General features: G+C 45.9%; 1 protein-coding gene across 1 annotated transcript in view; it reads left to right on the forward strand.

Annotated features, from left to right (window-relative positions):
* Nucleotides 1–13141: 13141 nt before the first annotated feature.
* Nucleotides 13142–20067, forward strand: part of TP73 (tumor protein p73) — a 103255-nt gene continuing 96329 nt past the window's right edge. The window contains exon 1 of the mRNA XM_084821707.1: nucleotides 13142–13330. Coding sequence (XP_084677833.1) covers nucleotides 13292–13330 — 39 coding nt within the window. The 5' untranslated portion in view covers nucleotides 13142–13291. The remainder of the gene's footprint in view (nucleotides 13331–20067) is intronic.

The raw sequence follows: 20067 nt of genomic DNA on the forward strand, positions 1-20067 counted from the left end.
GATGTGGGGGAGGGAACCACAGTTTAAAATTCAACCTATGTTTAAAAAAAAAACTCACCTCCCTGCAAGTAGAAAACTAGCATAGCAGGGTGAGGGCTGGGCTATTCTTTCTCACAGATGTACTGCTGTTTTCCTGTGCCAAGAATTTTGTTTTCTGCATCAAGGGGCATTCAGAAATGGTATCCTTGACCTACAGGCTGAAGGGGTACTGTCCGTTCTACTATTTCAAGACTCTACTACCATATTCTGCTGCATGTGTGGATTTGGCCTATGGATGTGTTCGTACTAGCCAGGTTCTGAGCAGGCGCAGGAGCCAGATGAGTTCTCTCAAGATTACCTCTTCTGTTTCTGATAAACCGCCAACTTCCTGCTCTTTACAGTTGTGGAGTTCATGTGCACAAAACTCATTTTCATTCATTCCATGCATGGGAATTACTTGTGAGCAAGGGTAGGCAATTTTCTTTTCTTGGTTGAGGATCATGTCCCCGTGAGGTAATCTGTCAGGTGCAGCCCGTTGGCTGTGGGGAGAGTCGAAGCCAGTGGGGTATGGGGACAGAGCCAAAAGTGGGTGGTCACCCCTTTTCTCTCCCTTTCTGCCTCCACCTCTTAGTACAGGAGCAACTGGTATTTCATGAGAGATTTGTGGTCCAGTACTGGGACACGGTTTTTCTTGACTATCTCCCCCTTTCCATGGGTCGGAATCCCCATGTGCCACACCCACGTGTGTTGTGGTGGGAGGCAGGAGGGGGACAGTCAAAATGGCCACTTTCTCCAGAAAATTGGCAACATCTCCCGTATTATTTATGATTGCACAGCAACTATTTGTGACTCAAATTAACTATAGTTTATGCTCAATAACGCTAGTCTAGATCCGGATTGATAAGAATGGTTAAGTGAAAAAAAAGTTTTTGTTTTTGCAATTTTTTGCAATGTTTCTTTATAAACAGCCCCTCAGAGATGCCCTCAATCAAGATTTGGCTAGGAAACCAATATTGAATGTAGAGTATGAAATTACTGTCATTTCTGTTAGTGAAGAGATTAAATATATATATATATAAATTTTATGTATTATATTATTTCATTTATTGTGGCTTTATGTTTATTTATAAATTTCTTTATAAATTTTATTTATTTATTCAGCAAGTTAGTCATCAATATATATTTGAGGAATTATTATTCCAGATGTTATATAAGTGAGCAAACATGCTCATCTGCGGGGTTGTTTCATGCTACAAAAGACAGCGTTGTTTGTGATAGCAGCATATGCTATTCATGGACCTTATATAGTGCAACTAAGACTCGGAGAGTTCATGGTACAAGTGAGATTCAAACTAGGGACCCTCCTGATTCATTGTTACGATGGCCAGATGCAAAAGTGGGCAGGGACCCTGCACCTTTAATAGTTGTGTTGTGCAAGCTACACCTCTTGAAATCCCGCTGAAATTGCGCAGGTCCGCTATAACCATCTAGTGCAGTGGTTCTCAACCTTCCTAATGCCGCGACCCTTTAATACAGTTCCTCATGTTGTGGTGACCCCCAACCATAAAATTATTTTCGTTGCTACTTCATAACTGTAATTTTGCTACTGTTATGAATCGTAATGTAAATATCTGATATGCAGGATGTATTTTCATTGTTACAAATTGAACATAATTAAAGCATAGTGATTAATCACAAAAATAATATGTAATTATATATTGTGAAATATTTATTTCTAATTACAAATAAATGAAATTTTGTCTTGAAGCATGGTGTAGCATGGGTAACAGTCTTAATATAACAACCGTAAACTACTTTGCTACATTTTGCGACAGTATGCGTAAAAAGCCAATTCCAAGATCCTTCTCGCTTGTAGTCTTGTTGAGCCAAGTATCCCCCACCATGTACCTGTGCATTTGGTTTCATTTTCCGAGGTGCAGAACTGGGCATTTATCCCTATTAAATGTCATTCTGTTGTTTTCTGCCCAGCGCTCCAGCCTATCAAGATCACTTTGAATTCTGTTTCTGTCTTCCAGGGCATTAGCTATCCCGCCCAATGTTGTGTCATCTGCAAACTTTGATCAGCATTCCCTGCACCTCCTCCTCCAAGTCATTAGTAAAAATGTTGAAGAGCCCTGGGCCCAGGACTGAGCCCTGCAGTACCCCACTCATTACCTCTCCCCAGTTTGAGAAGATCGCATTGATAAGCTTTGACTTAGATTCCTGCATTGAGCAGGAGGTTGGACTTGATGGTCTTATAGGCCCCTTCCAACCCTACTATTCTATGATTCTAAGCACTCTTTGTGTCCGATTCTGTAGGCAACGGTGGATCCACCTGATCGTTGTTTCATCTAGCCCACTTTTAGCAAGTTTGCTAATCAGGGTATCATGGGGCACTTTGTTGAAAGCTTTGCTGAAGTCGAGGTATATGATGTCCACAGCATTCCCACAGTCCACAAGGGAGGTTACCTGATCAAAACAAGAGATCAGATTAGTCTGGCAGGATTTGTTCTTGACAAATCCATGTTGGCTTCAAGTAATCACTGTGTTGTTTTCAAGGTGCTTCCAGATGGATTGCTTAATAATCTGCTCCAGAATTTTCCCAGGGATTGATGTCAGACTGACTGGTCTGTAGTTCCCAGGTTCCTCCTTTTTGCCCTTTTTGAAGATAGGGACAACGTTAGCCCTCCTCCAGTCATCTGGCACTTCCCCCGTCCGCCATGATTTCGCAAAGAGAATGACAGTGGTTCTGAGAGTTCTTCTGCCAGTTCCTTTATGACTCTAGGATGCAGTTCATCCGGCCCTGGAGATTTGAACTCATTCAAAGTAATGAGGTGTTCCTTGACCATATGCCTGTCGATCTCCAGCTGCAATCCTGCCCCTTCAGCCTGTACTTCGCCTTTGCCAGGGGGCTCATAGACCCTCTTTTGTGAGAAGAATGAGCTAAAGTAGGAATTGAGCACTTCTGCCTTTTCTTTGTCATCGGTCATCATTTTGCCATCCTTATTTAATAGCTGAACCACCATTTCTTTTCTCTGTCTTTTACTATGCACATATCTGCTCTTAACATGGACTGGATGTGCCTGATCTTGTCTGATCTTGTAAGCTGAACAGGGTCAGCCCTGGTTAGTACTTAAATGGGTTCTGCCTGGGAATCAGGCTTCCTGCATTGAGCAGGGGGTTGGACTCGATGGTCTTGTAGGCCCTTTCCAACCCTATGATTCTATGAAAGCCTTTTTGTTGCTTTTAGCATCCCTCGCTAACCTCAGCTCGTTCTCAGCTTCAGCCTTCCTGATGCCATCCCTGCAATTCTGTGCCACCTGCCTGTACTCTTCCTTTGTTGCTTGCCTTCCTTCCACTTCCTGTATGTGTCCGTTGTTGTTCTCAGGTCATCTCTAAGCTTTTGTGAAGCCACATTGGCTTCTTCTGTTGTCTTCCACCATTTTTTCTTGTTGGAATTATTTGTAATTGTGCCTTTAGAATTCCCTTTTTTAAAAACTCCCAATTTCTTTTTATTGAATATGTTCTGATTGGTTTTTATTGCACCTGTTTTGCATGTCTTTTTAAACAAATCTCGTATGCTGCCTTGAGAGGGTTCCACCCTGAAAGGCAGCCTAAAGATAATTTTAAATGAAGAATAAAAACAACATAACATTTTGTCTGGCCAATCATGGGGGGAGGCGCCTGCCAGGCATACCTCGCATCCCCCGCCAGGCACACGGGCCAGGAAAGGTCCCCCCCCCCGCATTGAAGCCAAGATGTTCAACCGGTGGCAAAATGAACCACGCAAGGATGCTTTGGAGGGGTGGGGAGGAAGCGGCCCCGTCATTTCTGCTTGGCAGGCAGGTGTTCAGGCGCAGGGGTGAGCTGGGGGAAAACAGTCCTTCTGCAAGGACCACAGTGGCCCCGAGCCCGACGCTTGTTGCTGCGGCGCCGCTGCCCTGTCGGGCAGGAAGGTCCATTTGCTTGGCGGACCCCCACGACTGCAACCGCGGGGAGGGCCCTGCTCAGGGTTTGACGGATCGACAAAGAGCTGCGTCGACGTGCGCCCCGCAATGGGCCTTATCGAGCATTACGGCCCGCGGCTTAATTCGCTCCCTGGGCGGCTGAGTCCTGGCGGCGGGGGCCATGCATTACGACGCGCGGGGGCACTCCCGCACACCACGACCCGGCGGAGAGAGCGCCACCTCCGCGTCCCGTCGAAAACTCGCCACACCGGCGTGCTTTGGCTGCCTCCCCCAACCTGCCCCCTTGGGCTGCAGCTCCCGGGCTGGAGAAGGCTTCTTTAGGGTTTTAAGGAGCCACCACGCAGCCCTGCGGGTGGTTGTGGCAGGATTTGACACTGGGCCACGGGAAGCAAGCATGCGCAGAGTGCCTTTCCCACACCACTGAGCAACTGCTACACATCCCCACGCCACCAGCGGTCCTGGAATAAGCCTCCCCGGCCCCATCTGTGCACTGCGGTGCTTTTCGGGTGGGCTTGATCGCCTCTCTGCTTGGGAGTCGCGTTCCCATTCTTTTCGATGGGGCTTCTGCGAGGCCCCTTCCCAGTGAACGGGGCTCTGTGGGTTCCCTGGGAGAGGCCCGCCTGCCCGCTGGAGCGCCAGACGGCTCTGCCTCGGGCGGCTGCCGCGCCTTCGACATCGCCAGGCCCCGCGCCCGATGAACGCCCCACCCCGAGGTCTCCATGTGCGCGCGGTTTGCTCGTTCTTGCACCGCGTCACGGGCGGCGTGGTCTTCAGGGCCGCATCCACAGCCGTTCTCGCGCTTCGTTTCTCCACCTAGACTCTAGGTCTTAGGTTCCTAAGACCATCGGAAATATGTTTTTCCGATGGTCTTAGGCGACCCCTATGAAAGGGTCGTTTGACCCCCAAAGGGGTCGCGACCCACAGGTTGAGAACCGCTGATCTAGTGGCTGTATAATGAAACATGTAGAACTTGCAGACAAAGTAAGTCCCAGAAAAAAGCCCATGTCAGCCCGTGTAAGGAGCTGATCTTAATCCCACAAAGAATCCAGAAGCAGACGCTCCAGTAAGTTGTGGGATAAAAAGCCTGGTCTGGAGAAGCCCTTATTCTACTTTTTTTTTTTTTAAAGAAGTGGACTGGTTATGAACTTCTCTCTACTTGGTTCTTGAATAAATATGCTCAGTTGGAAACTGGCAGTGACTTAGGGTGCTTCCAGAGAGCCTTTTATTATGCCATTGCCCTACCTCATTCACAGATCTTTACGGGGTGGGAGGTGGGGCAGGTCCAGGCAATATCAACTACTCGTAACCCTCCCATATTTTCCCATTCTTTCTTCTGGCTTTTTTCTGCCGATGGAAAATTAATTAAGGAAAACAGAGGGAAGAGTTGCACAATGTCTCCTGATTATTAGTTGTAAGGCCCCCTCATTTGGAAGCATCTTTGGTTCTTTTGCCTAGCCTGAGGATGGATGTAGGGATGGCGGTGAGCTCAGAGTCTTATCCGGGTTGGGAGTGCAGCTAAGGGAATGTAAATGTAAAGTTGGGCCCCAAGAGGGAGCCAACTTAATTTTTTGGTTGTCCGCCTCAACTGTACAGCAAAGCTCTTCTCAAGCAGAAGAATCATACTTCTGTTGCCTGCCCTGACAAGCAGAATTAAAATATTCTATCATTTTACACACAGTAGGAACACGTCAACAGTGTAAAAGCATATCCTTTGTTCATTTGCCTAGGTATTAGAGCCCATTCCACCAGGAACCAAAAAGTCTAGCCCTGCAATGATTAAAGTATGCAATCCTATGCACACTTTCCTGGAAGCATACCCTACTGAACACAATGGATCTTACTTCTGAGTAAACATGCATAGGACTTCACTGCATGGCTGCAGTTTTATCCACACTTCTGATTCATTTCCAGGCCCAGTTTGAAGTTCTGGCTTTGACCTATAAAGCTTTGTATGGCTTAGACCTCAGCACCGGATGGAACACCCTCTCCCATGTATGTCTACAAATGCCTTAAGTCAGGGATGGAGAAACTCTTTCAGCTCAAGGTTCGAATTCCATTTTGGAGAAGCTTTGGGGCAGGAACAACCCAGTGGTGGGCAGCAAAGACAAAAATGGCAAGTCCAAATATATGAGCAAATTTTAGCTTAAAGCATTTACTGCCATTAACTAAGCCTTTCGACCTTTTAGAATTGGAGGAAAAACTGCACAAGAGCCAGAAAAATGCCCAACAATCGGAGGTTTTGGGAAAAGGAGGTGGAGCCAGGGGAAGGGGGCGTGGTCATCTACAGAATCCCAGAGGATTGCATTGGGAACCCAGGAGGGCCAGATTTGGCCCCCAATCCTGGGGTTTTGCACCCTTGCCTTAAGGCTATCTATGGCAGCTCTTATCTACGTGTGTACCATTTCAGGCCATGGGTTCTGTTGATGCTCTGTGCTGTAGCCTGGGTTGCAGGGTTCTGCTATGGGTCAGTTCTTTAGCAGGGGCTAGGCTGGGTCAGCTTTCTCAGGCAGGAAGAGATCAGAACCATGGAAAGCTCCAAGAGGAGCTGGAGGCCAGACAGGATTGTCTATATGTTGCTTCAGCAAGGAGCAGATCAAGGCTGAGCTTTAAATAAGAGTTTGGCTGTCTTTAGGCTAGGTGGGTCTGCCTTCATACTAACTGAGGCGTTGTCTCTGAAAGGGGTGTGGCCTGTTTTAGCAGACTCAAGCTGCAACGGCATAGGAGTGTGGCATATGTCCTCATGGCAAGAGTCCTCAGAGTCAGAAGATGGTAAGACAACCTCCTCTGGATGCAAGGGAGTTGAATCCTCCTGAGGAACGGGGTCTGGGGGAGATGGAAGCCTTGTGATGCTTTTCCATTACTGAATCCTCTTCCAGTCTTCCTGAACTGTTCAGGGGACGGTGGTCGATCCGATTTTGGCGAGGCAGAGATTCCATTCTGGGTTGTAGTGACAACCCGCCAGAAGTCTAAAGGAGAGATCCAAGGTGCTGGACCCATTTAGAGCTCCTTAAGACTTCTGCCTGGTTGTAACTAAAACCCAAAATGGAATCTCCCCCCACTAAAATCGGATCCACCAACCTCCCCTGGAACTGTTAACTCTGGAGCCTCCTCTGAGGACAAGGGCTCGGTATTCTCTGTGTTCAAGGTCCTGACTCCTGACACATGACAGAGTGCCCCCACAATCTGAAGTCTGGAGGGTGGCCATGAGCAAGAAGGCCTTTTCACTGGTAGCCCCAGAGCTCTAGAATGCTCTCCCTAGGGAACCTTACCTGGCTCTCACATGTTCTGATGCCACAATAAGACGTTTTTGTTCTCCCTGGCTTTGTACGATCTTGTTGTTTTAGTGCCTTCGACTCTGGATGGTTGTCTTCGCTCCTGCATTCATTGGTTGCTTTTAGCTCCTTCAGTTTATATATTATATTTCATTGTGTTGGTATTTGCATAGTTGAGTTTTTATGCTGGATTGGATTTAGAGTTGGATTTTGTATTGTATTGTTCTGTTTTTTTTAACTGATTTCATGCAACACCCACAGAACTTGTTTTGTAGGGATGTGACAAATATAAATAATAAATGTATCGGGAGTCAGCCCAGCTCCATGGGACTAGCTTTTGAGTAAACATGCATACGTTCGCACAGTAAGAGTGTAACACTATTTGCATCTGCTAGATCAGACCAAGATTAATGGACTCCACTGTTCAGTTTCCAGCGATGATCAGCCAGATGGTTCTTCAAAGATCTCAAGTAGGACATGAAGGTGGGAGGTTTCCTTGTTGTTTGTCCCTGGAATAGGATATTCAGAGGTAGATTGTGTCTGAGCATGGAGGTTCCACTGACTTAGCCATCATGATGAATAACTACTGGTAGACGTCCTCCTCCATGACTTTGTCTAATCCCCTTTTAAAGCTATTTAAGCCTGTGGCCACCACCATGCCCTGTAACAGCAAATTCCCAAAATTGTTTATTTATATAGATAAATATTTGGGTTGCATTAATAGAAGTATAGCTTCCAAATCCTGGGAAGTACTAGTTCCCCTCTAGTCAGCACTGATTAGGCCTCATCTGGAGTCCTGTGTCCAGTTCTGGGCACCACACTTTAAGAAGAAGGCAGACAAGCTGGAGAGGGTTCAGAGGAGGGCAACAAAGATGATCACAGGACTGGAAACAAAGCCCTATGAGGAGAGACTGAAAGAACTGGGCATGTTTAGCCTTGAGAAGAGAAGACTGAGGGGAGATATGATAGCTCTCCTCAATACTTGAAAAGTTGTCACAGAGAGGAAGGCCAGGATCTCTTCTTGATCATCCCAGAGTGCAGGACACAGAATAATGGGCTCAAGTGACAGGAAGCCAGATTCTGGCTGAACATCAGGAAAAACTTCCTGACTGTTAGAGCAATACGACAATGGAAGCAGTGACCTAGGGAGGTGGTGGGCTCTCCCACACTGGAGGCATTCAAGACGAGGCTGGACCGCCATCTTTCAGGGATGCTCTGACTTGGATTCCTGCATTGAACAGGGGGTTGGACTCGATGGCCTTGTAGGCCCCTTCCAACCCTACTATTCTATGATTCTATGATAGAGATTTCTATCCTGACCTTCTAGTGCTGATGTAGTACTCAGGGCGGCTTACAGCAACTTACAATGATGTCATAAAATGCAACAAATGTGTTATACGAAGACAAGGACCACAGATAATACATTGGGTAAAACTACAGACACTTAATGGGCAAAAACCTGCTGGAATCAAATGTATTTATCAACTAGTAAAATGCGCAGAGAGAACGGCACCCGCTGCCTCTCCAGCTCACCCAGTGACAGGAGGAGCGGCTGATCTTCCCAGCAGGAGCATTACGTGCTGCGCCCCCTGAGGACAGAGCACACCGTTTGAACCTACTCGGGACTTGGCTGGTACGAGATGAATGGCTGCTCCTCTCTGCACCAGTTGACTCCCTTCATCCATGCAGATGGAGGCATGGAGAAAGGTGAAATGCTCAAATTATGCACGGTGTGAAGAATATGGATAGGGAGATATTATTCTCCCTCTCTGACAATACTAGGACCCAAAGGGGTCATCCCATGAAGCTGACTGGTGCGAGATTCAGGACAGATCAAAGGAAGGACGTCTTCACACAGCGCAGAGTCAAACTATGGAATTTGCTACCACAAGGCGTAGTGATGGCCACCTTGTTGTTGTTCAGTCGTTCAGTTGTGTCCGACTCTTCATTCCCCCATGGACCATAGCATGCCAGGCCTTCCTGTCCTGCGCTCTCTCCCGGAGCGTGCTCAAGTCCATATTCATTGCATCAGTGATGCTATCTAGCCATCTCATCCTCTGCCGTCCCCTTCTCCGTTTGCCTTCAGTTTTTCCCAGCATCAGGGTCTTTTCCAGAGAGTTTTCTCTTCGCATTAGGTGGCCAAAATATTTGAGCTTCAGCATCAGTATCTGTCCTTCCAATGAACAGTCAGGGTTGATTTCCTTTAGGGTGGACTGATTTGACCTCCTTGCAGTCCAGGGGACTCGTAAGAGTCTTCTCCAGCACCGCAGTTCAAAAGCGTCAATTCTTTGGCGCTCAGCCTTCCTTATAGTCCAGCTCTCACAGCCATACGTTGCTACTGGGAAAACCATAGCTTTGATTAGACGGACCTTTGTCGGCAAGATGATGTCTCTGCTTCTTACTATGCTGTCTCGGTTTGCCATAGCTTTCCTCCCAAGGAGCAAGCGTCTTTTAATTTCATGGCTGCAGTCACCGTCTGCGGTGATCTTGGAGCCCAAGAAAATAAAATCTGTCACTGCTTCCATTTCTCCCCCTTCTATATGCCAGGAAGTGATGGGGCCAGATGTCATGTTCTTCGTTTTTTTCATGTTGAGTTTCAAACCAGCTTTTGCACTCTCCTCTTTCACCCTCAAGAAGAGGCTCTTTAGATCCTCTTCACTTTCTGCCATTAGGGTGGTATCGTCTGCGTATCTGAGGTTGTTGATAATTCTCCCAGCAATCTTAATTCCGACCTCTGATTCATCCAGCCCGACTTTTCTCATGATGTACTCTGCATATAAGTTAAATAAGCGGGGTGACAATATACAGCCTTGTCGTACTCCTTTCCCAATTTTGAACCAATGGGTTGTTCCATGTCTGGTTCTTACTGTTGCTTCTTGACCCTCGTACAGGTTTCTCAGGAGACAGGTAAGGTGGTCTGGTACCCCCATCCCTTTCAGAATTTGCCAAAGTTTGTTGTGATCCACACAATCAAAGGCTTTAGCGTAGTCAATGAAGCAAAAGTAGACGTTTTTCTGGAATTCTCTTGCTTTCTCCATGATCCAGCGAAAGTTGGCGATTTGATCTCTAGTTCCTCTGCCTCTTCGAAACCCAGCTTGTACTTCCGGTAGTTCTCGGTTTGCATACTGCTGAAGCCTAGCTTGTAGGATTTTGAGCATCACCTTGCGGGCATGTGAAATGAGCGCAATTGTACGGTAGTTTGAACACTCTTTGGCGTTGCCCTTCTTTGGAATTGGAATGTAAACTGACCTTTTCCAGTCTTGTGGCCACTGTTGAGTGTTCTAAATTTGTTGGCATATTGAGTGCAGCATTTTAACAGCATCATCTTTTAGGATTTTAAATAGCTCAGCTGGAATACTGTCATCTCCGCTAGCTTTGTTGTTAGTAGTGCTTGCTAAGGCCCACTTGACTTCACTCTCTAGGATGTCTGGCTCAAGTTCAGTGACCGCACTATCATGGCTATCAGGGACATTCAGATCTTTCCTGTATAGTTCTTCTGTGTATTCTTTCCACCTCTTCTTAATCTCATCTGCTTCTGTGAGGTCCCTGCCTTCTTTGTCCTTTATCATGCCCGTCTTTGCACAAAATGTTCCCTTGAGATCTCCGATTTTCTTGAAGAGATCTCTAGTCTTTCCTATTCTGTTGTTTTCCTCCATTTCTTTGCATTGTTCATTTAAGAAGTCCTTCTTGTCTCTCCTTGCTATTCTCTGGAAATCTGCATTCACTTGGGTATATCTTCCCCTTTCTCCCTTGCTTTTCGCTTCCCTTCTTTCCTCAGCGGCTTGTAAACCCTCATCAGACAGCCACTTTGCTTTCTTGCATTTCTTTTTCTTTGGGATGGATTGAGTTGCTGCCTCCTGAACAATGGCACAGACCTCTGTCCATAGTTCCTCAGGCACTCTGTCTATCAGGTCTAATCCCTTAAATCTATTCCTCACCTCCACTGTATATTCATCAGGGATATGATTTAGGTCATACCTGAACGGTTTAGTGGTTTTCCTGACGTTCTTCAATTTAAGCCAAAATTTTGCAAGAAGCAGCTCATGATCTGAGCCACAGTCAGCTCCAGGTCTTGTTTTTACTGACTGTATAGAGCTTCTCCATCTTTGGCTGCAAAGGACATAATCAATCTGATTGTGATTTCGATATTGACCATCTGGTGATGTCCATGTGTAGAGTCGCCTCTTGTGCTGTTGGAAAAGAGTGTTTGCTATGATCAGTGTGTTCTCTTGGCAAAACTCTATTAGCTTTTGTCCTGCTTCACTTTGTACACCAAGGCCATGCTTGCCTGTTATCCCGGTGATTTCGTGACTTCCTACTTTAGCATTCCAATCCCCTATGATGAAGAGGACATGAAGATGGCCACCTTGGATGGCTTTAAAAGGGGGTTGGACAATTTCCCAGAGGAGAAGGCTATCCTCAAATTATGCATGGTGTGAAGAATATGGATAGGGAGATATTATTCTCCCTCTCTCACGATACTAGGACCCAATGGGGTCATCCCATGAAGCTGACTGTTGGGAGATTCAGGACAGATCAAAGGAAGGACTTCGTCACACAGCGCATCATTAAACTATGGAATTCGCTACCACAAGGCATAGTGATGGCCATTGATTTGGATGGCTTTAAAAGGGGGTTGGACAAATTCCTGGAGGAGAAGACTATCCGTGGCTACTAGTCCTGATGGTTCTTAGTTGCTTAGGACTTTGTTTAAAAGTACCAAAACTTTAAACCCAACCTTGTGTACGTGCAAATAGTGCAGTTCCCTCAGCATAGATGTAATATGCTGGCTGTAAACTGCTCTTGTTACCAAACTGGCTGCAGCATCCTGCACCAACTGCAACCTCTGGACCAACCTTAAGGACAGTGGTTACTAGTCCTGATGTTTCTATGTCACCTCCGTCACCAGAGACAGTAAGCCTGTGTACACCAGTTGCTGGAGAACATGGTATGTGTGTGTGTGTGTGTGTGTGCGCGCTGCTGTGCTTGTGTCCTGTTTGTGGGTTCCTGGTCAACAACTGGCTGGCCGCTGTGTGAACAGAATGCTGGACTGGATGGACGCTTGGTCTGATCCAGCAGGGTTCTTCTTAGGTTCTTATGTTCACAGGGAGAGGGGCATAATCTGAAAGCCTGAGAGCCAGAGTCAATGTAGACAGTCAATACTGACCACTGGTTTGACTCAGAGTTAGGAGAAAGGACCGTTGCTCATTCCTCCATTCTTGTTGCCCCTCTTTCTGCTTGGTGGTCCCTGACAAATTGGAAGGCAAACTTTGTAGGTCAAATCAGAGAAGGCTGGAGTAGAAGTACAGCATGCCAACTTGTGAAACCGATGCAATTAAAGTCGATTCACACAAATTTTGTGGAAACAGCACAATTTATACCTCTTTTGCAATAATCCGGATATTATTTGTGGTGGTGGTTGCAGAAACCCAGTCTTTTTTAAAGCATAGCTTTCTATGACCTATCCTAATTCACCCTGGGAATAGACCGTTGTTCGGCTCCGCAAAGATACACCTCGGAACAATTTCCAAATCGTTCCATTTTACCGACAAATGCAAATGTCATGATGTTGATGAAAGATGCAGCTTCGGTGGCATTTGACTCTGAAGACTGTTTTAAGCAGCTTTTGCAGGCGGGGGGAAATGGGAATTAAATCTGGCGAGGTTTAATTCTGCAGAAGGAAACCCACTTTGCACTTCACTCCCCCTTCCCACTGAGAACCATTGGTACTGTCCAACACATCTCTGGGCAAGCCTGGGCCTGCCTTCTCCTTTAATGAATAGTCATGAGAGAGCGAAAGGGGTGGGTATGAGTTTTGTTGTTAGATGCAGCTAGATGACAGAACCAAGGTGCGGAGGGGGGGGGGGGAGAAGCAAGCAAAATAGCCAGCCACCTAAGTAGCCAGCCCCACATCTCTGTGCTGCCCTTTCTCTGTTCACACACACACGGGCACTGCAGCATCCATCTTGGCATGCCGTTTAATGCCCTGGCTGCTTCAACATTCACCCCTTGACCCCATGACTCCAGCGGCAGGGAGTTGCACTGTTACTTTTAGATCCCAAGAAGACTAAAATGCTGTACGTTAGCAACCCAATGCAGCACTACTCCACGGTAGGTGCCGGCTTTTCTTTCACTGGGGTTCTGCGAAGGGTTGAGCATGGCGAGGCCAAGAGGAATACCAGACTTTGCCTGACACAGGTTGCAAGAAGAGGGTTGGAGATTTGCTTAGCCAGGTTTTTTGAAATTTATTTCTGAGCACATGGGGAGAGGCACTGATCTTTCTCTGTCAGGCTGTTGTTGAACAAGACGTTGGGAGGTATCCCAACCATTTTTCTAAATCACAATAGCACAGCCATCGCATCAGCTGTTTATTTGGCAAGACTCCACATCTGGTGTTTTGTACCGTGGCTTGATGATGTCTTCAGACTTGTAGCTTCTTCGTTGATCTTCTCTGTTTTGCTAATGGGTTTATGTACTGTGCACACAGTTTCATTATGTAGATGCTATTGAGGCAAAAATTCTATGCACATTTAGTAGGGAGGAAGTAACATTGAGTTCAGTAAAATTATCCGGCTTAAACATGCTTAGGATCAGGTTGCATGCTTATGATTTTTTCTGACATTATCCTTCCCAGTCTAAAAGAATACACACTTTAAAAAGGAGCTTCTTCTTAAAGCTAATAGCAACATCTGCAATTTTACATTGATTTATTTTTCGTTTCTCTTTTGCTTTGATCCATGAAACTGTTGAACAATTAACAACCTACGTAACAACACAGTTGGTTACACGTATAGACAATTTCCAAATGCACAATAAAAAAATGTTGAGGAATGACAAAGGCAAAATCAAATGATGCTCAGTCCTTCCCTGTAACTTTAAAAGGCTCCAGCGATTCTAAGTGCATTTACTAAATTCTGTCATCCTGCTTCCAAGCTAGGATCCTAAAATATATATATACTTAGACAGGAATTCCACCAATATCAAAGGGACGTATTTCTGAAGAAACTCAGGATTTGGCTGTAAATGTATCAATCAATATTCAAGGTGATCTGTCTTATGCCTTCTAGCCTCGCAATATCACACACTTATTTCTACGACGGTGTGCATTTAATGGGACTGACTCAGAACATTGCACTAATTGGCAGGAGTCACAGTTACCTCTGATCACATATTATGTATATGCCATGTGTTTGCTGTAACCTTAGGAGATAGTTGCCTAGTCAGAATGATTGTGTGTCTTTAATTTCTGCAATCACCACATTTTTTAAAAACAACAACAACATTTATTATAGGCATATCCTCCTCTTATATGGAACTCCCACTGATCTCCCATCAGATCCATGCCTGCTTAGTTTTCATTATTCTGTGACTTCAGGTTTGCAGAATCGACTTTGTGGGTTTTTTTTTACAAGAACCTCAAGCTCTACCAGCTGAAGCCAGATGCAAAATAGTGGCTTAGGCAGTGAAGCCAATTACCATCTGAATCCCATACGCCATACATGGGGAAGACTTGCATACCTGAATACAAATGTACATGTGAATTACTACAGATCAAGAATTCTAATTTAGAACTAGAATTTGCTACTACTAAACAATTGGGACTTGGAGAAACTTGCAGATGTCCTGCAAATCAGCTAGAGAGCTACAAGCAGATCTATCCAGAACTACTTTTTCCCTCCCCCTGTTCTATCACATCAAGTATTTCCATGCAAGAAATCTTGAGGCTGAGGTCGGGTAAAAATGTCGACCAAGTATGAAACTCTATTCTAGGGTTCTATTAGGAAAGGGATCGAAAACCAGTATTGTAATGCCTTTATACACATTGATGCTACAGTCAGACCTGAAAAATTGTGTACAGTTCTGTTTGCCTGCATCTTAAAGAGTGTTTTGTGGAGCTGGAAAAGGAGACAAAAAAGGGAACTGAAATGGAGCACCTACCTTATGAGAAATGGCTGCAATGTTTGGGACTTTTCAGTTTAGAAAAAAGATGAGTAAGGGGGATATATTAGAGGTTTTTTACTCCCTCTTTCATAATACTAGAACCTGGGGACATCCAATGAAACTAGTATGGAACCTGTTCCCACAAGATGCATCGATGCTCACCAACTTGGATGGCTTTAAAAGAAGATTAAACCAATTCATGGAGGATAAGGGTGCAATCCTATACATGTTTAGACAGAAAAAAGTCCTGCCAACTCCCAGCATCCCTCTAGTCAGCCATGCTGGCTGGGGCATGCTGGGAACTGTAGGACTTTTTTTTGTCTAAACATGCATAGATAGGATTGTGCCTTTAGGCTAGCAATAGCTAATGTCACGATGACTATAGATTACCATCTAAGATAAAGGCCATAACAGCACCCCTGTGGCAGCATTTTCCATTAATAAACTCCGCATTGTTTGAAGATGTCCTTCCTTTTGTCTGTCCCTGGTTCATTGGATGACCCCTGAGTTCGGGTATATTATGAGGGAGAAAACCTCCTCACTATCCACTTTCTCCACACCATACATCCTTTTATGTCATGCCCCCCACTTAATCATCCCTTTTTCTAAACTAAAAAGTGTCAGAGACAGGGGGACAGAACACAGCTTCTGGCCTCCCTCTGCAACAAACTATTGAGACTGAAGGAATGAAGATGACCTACAGAGAAGAAAGTGGGAAGGATTTGGCTCTCTTTTTCCTGGGCAGAAAGGACCGCAGTTGCTCACTAGTGCCACAGGAACCAGCAGCAAAGTCTGCAGGGTTCGGAAAAGTGTGGCAACCCCGGTATTGTTGGATTCCAACTCCCACCAGCCCCAGCTAAGTTGGCCATGTGTCCTCTTTTACAGAAGACAGTCTTATTTGAACAGAGGACAGTCTGTCTGAAGGGCTGCCAGAGGTCTCCTGTATTTTGTTGTCTTCTGTTAGAAGGACTGTCTGATTCAAGTCCGATATAAAGATAAAGAACCATCAGAAGGAAGAAATGGGCCTTGACATTGCCCATCCACAGTTAGCAGCATCTGTACAGCAGATTGAGCAAGGTATACAGGTAATCTGGAGGAAGGAGACGTGAAGAGGGAAGAAGCACCATTGACAAATGACAAAGAAGGGGGAGGCAGGCTCTGGGGCTTGAAAAAGGAACATTGATGGTGCTCTACACATTTTGGAGATGTCTCCTTCTCCATTGGGTTGGACTCAATGGTCTTATAGGCCCCTTCCAACCCTACTATTCTATGATTCAGGAACTCCAAATAAAATATAAAATATCAAGAATAATATCTTACGGATAACACCCTATTCCATATTACAATGGTTCAGAAAACTTTCTATATAAAAATTCCACAACCTAAAATGACTGTATAAGTCAAATCACACTTAGACATGGCATACAATACTCCCATATTTTAACCTCTGACTCAAAAGATAACAAAAACATTGACCTTCCTACAGCTGCATAGCTTTTACCAAATGAATAAATACTCGTTATACCAAATCTTGCCTTCCCCACAAATACACGGGCATAAACTGACCTGTTTAAAAGCCGTTCAGTCTCTAAAAGTTATTTCATGCATGTCTCTAAAAATGATTTCATGCTGTAAAATGAACATCTGGTTAGTCTTCCACATTTTGGTGAGATGTACTGTATTTCTATTTAAATTTGAATAATTTCTAAACTTGCATCTATACATATAAATTAGCATGTGCAAATTGTATCTATCTATCTATCTATCTATCTATCTATCTATCTATCTATCTATTACATTTCTATACCTCCTAATAGCGAAAGCGCTCTGGGTGGTTTACAAAAGATTAAAACCTTAAAAAATACAATATAAAACATAATATAAAAACCACTTACATGCAAAAAAAATTTACAACCATCAACAATAAAAATCCCAAAACTGGTTACATCCTGATCATATACTGTCAAATGCCTGGGAGTAGAGCAAAGTCTAGCATCAAAAGGATGACGGTGCTGGTGCCAGGCAGACTTCACTAGGGAGAGCATTCCAGCATCAAAAAGGACCTCTCCCTTGTTGCAATCCTCTGGAGGCACCTGAAGGAAGGCCTCAGATGATGATGGAAGTGTATGGGTATGTTCATACCAGGAGCAGCACTCTGTCAGGTATTTTGCTCCCGATGCATATAAGTCCTTCTGGTCAAAATCTCCACCTTGAATTGGGCTCAGCAACATACAGGCAGCCAGTGCAAGTGGATCATGACTGGTGTTCTATGTTCACACCTCCACTGTCAATCTTGCCGCTGCTTTTTGCACAAGCTGCAGCTTCTGAACCATCTTCAAGGGCAGCCCTATGTAGAGCACATTGCAGTAGTCTAACTTGGAGATTACCAGAAGTGACCAAGGCGAAGTTATCCCTGTCCATATAGGGATGTGCAGGGCACGGAGCGGAGTGCAGGGCATGGAGCGGTGGGCTCAAGTTGCAGGGGGCCGGATTCCAGCTGAGCATAAGGAGGGACTTCCTGACTGTTGGAGTAGTATGACAATGGAGGTGGTGGGCTCTCCCACACTGGAGGTATTCAAGATGAAGCTGGACAGCCATCTGTCAGGGATGCTCTGACTTGGATTCCTGCCTTGAGCAGGGGGGTGGACTCGATGGCCTTGTAGGCCCCTTCCAACCCTACTCTTCTAGGATTCTATGCAGCTGGGCCACCAACCCAAGCTGGTGGAAGGCACCCCATGCCACTAAGGCCACCTGAGCCTCCGGTGACAAAGATGACTCCAAGAGAACCTCCAAATTACGAACCTGCTCCTTTGGGGGAGTGCAACCCATCCCCCACTTTCAGATCACTATCTCCAAGGCCAGTTGAAAAACCCAGGTCTAGAATATGCCCTGCTACATGTGTTGGGCCGATGACATGTTGGGACAGTCCCATGTTTGTCATGGAGGCCATGAAATTCTGAGCCACCTCAGACAACATGCCCTTGGCATGAACACTGATTTTCTCAAGAACCAACAATCTGGGGGATCTCAACAACATACCTGAGACTACCTCTGTCAGCAAAGGTAGGGAGACTGTTGGGCAATGGGATGGATGGTACACCATCAGAAACTCCAACCTTCCCCACCTGCCCAACACAAGGTACAAACACTCCGGACCAGTAGTCAGAGGAACAGGGGGCCTGCAGTGAGAGATGGAATTCCTATAGACCACAGACACCCCCCCCCCCGCATCCCCATCCCTCAAATCTACCTTGATGCTGAACAAAGTACCCCAGTATGCACAGCTGGGAGAGACTAACTTCTCTCTGCTCACCCACCCAGCTCTCGGTTATGCATGCCAGACAAGCTGAATCATCCACTATTAAGTCATGTATGAGGAAGATCTTACTATGAACTGACCTGGCATTTAAAAGCAGCATCCAGAGACCCAAGGGCAGGCTGGTAGGGCAGCCACCAAACCTGCAAGCAGGGGGAGGGCCAAAACATTGCACAGGTTTAGCAGTCTGGGCCATGTTTCCCTTACTTGGCTACTCCTCCTCCCAGCTCCATACCTCTTCCTACCCATCACTACACTAATAGGGACCCCCTCAAGTGCCCGCATTTGGACCCATATCCTATCTCGCAGGCACATGATTGGTCCTAAACCCTAGAATAGTAAGGTTGGACTCGGTCTTATAGGCCCCTTCCAACCTTACTATTCTGTGATTCTATGCAACAACTTGGGACCAGGATAACTGAGAGAAGGCTTTCTCCCTTACCAACCTGCCCAATCACTGAGGTCAACAGAGGGCATGCTCCTGGTGGTTCTACATGGACCTATGGTGCACCTGGAGTCCACCTGGAAAAGAGCCTTCAGGGTGGTGGCCCCCTTCCTATGGAACTCCCTGCCTCTGAGGTCAGGCAGGTGCCAAAACTGGATTGTTTTCAGCACCTGCTGAAAAAAGCTCTTTTCCAGGAAGCCTTCCTTGGCTAACTAGCCTCAGTTTTATTGGCACCCTGTTTTCAAAAAGATGTGGGATTACTGGAGAGAGGACGTTCTTAGTGCTGGTACCCCAGTGGTGGAACGCTCTCCCCAGGGTAGGGTGGCCACTGACGTCTCACTAAAAAAGGGGGCAAAAAGGACACAGATGTACAGGGTATAACGTGTGTGTATAAATCAGGAATGTTGGAGGAATCCGTTTTGGGGGTGGAGCTCGGCACGTTTTCACTGCCCCCGCCCCCAACTCCAGCTCGATCATCCGTGAGTTGGCCCGACTCGGTGCGTGACAAGTTGGGCCAACTCACAGATTTTTTCAGGGAGTGTGTGAGAAAATCACGATTTGTGCAAAATCACAGCTATAAATAGCGCGATTTGCGCCAAATCGCAGCCATAAATGGTCTAATTTGTGCAAATTAGACCATTCACAGCTGCAGTTCTGCACAAATAGCACTATTTATGGCTGCGGTTTTGCACAACAAAATTCAGCAAAATTTTCAGGTTTGGGGGGATTTCGGGAACTATTGCGCTTCGCCTTGCAAATGGAAGCCGAGCCAGATCCGTTGCGGGGCTCCATTGGCCCCCCAAATGGCTGGATTTCCCCATGATGGACAACCCTAGTATAAATGTGAATTTGGAAAGAATTACTGTAACTTAAATAGAAATACAGCACATGTCACCATGGTGGGGAAGACTGTGACCAGGTGATTTGTGTGACTGCTTAGTCTGCTTTTTAGGTGCTGTTGAGGGGCAACTTCCAGGACCTCTTGCTCTCTCTTCTTAGAACTCTTTGGCCCTCTTCAGAAGTCATGCTAAGCCAAGATGGTTAGGCATTTTTTGCTCCCTGCAGTGGCTTAGCATGTCATGTGGGGGTGGGGGCGGGGGAACCACTGTGGTTAGTAAGCCACCCTGGCTAGCCACCCCCTTTCAA

The sequence above is a fragment of the Heloderma suspectum genome, chromosome 15, assembly GCF_057233095.1.
Source record: "Heloderma suspectum isolate Gila_16-S chromosome 15, 16-S_ref, whole genome shotgun sequence".
NCBI classification, from domain to species: domain Eukaryota; kingdom Metazoa; phylum Chordata; class Lepidosauria; order Squamata; family Helodermatidae; genus Heloderma; species Heloderma suspectum.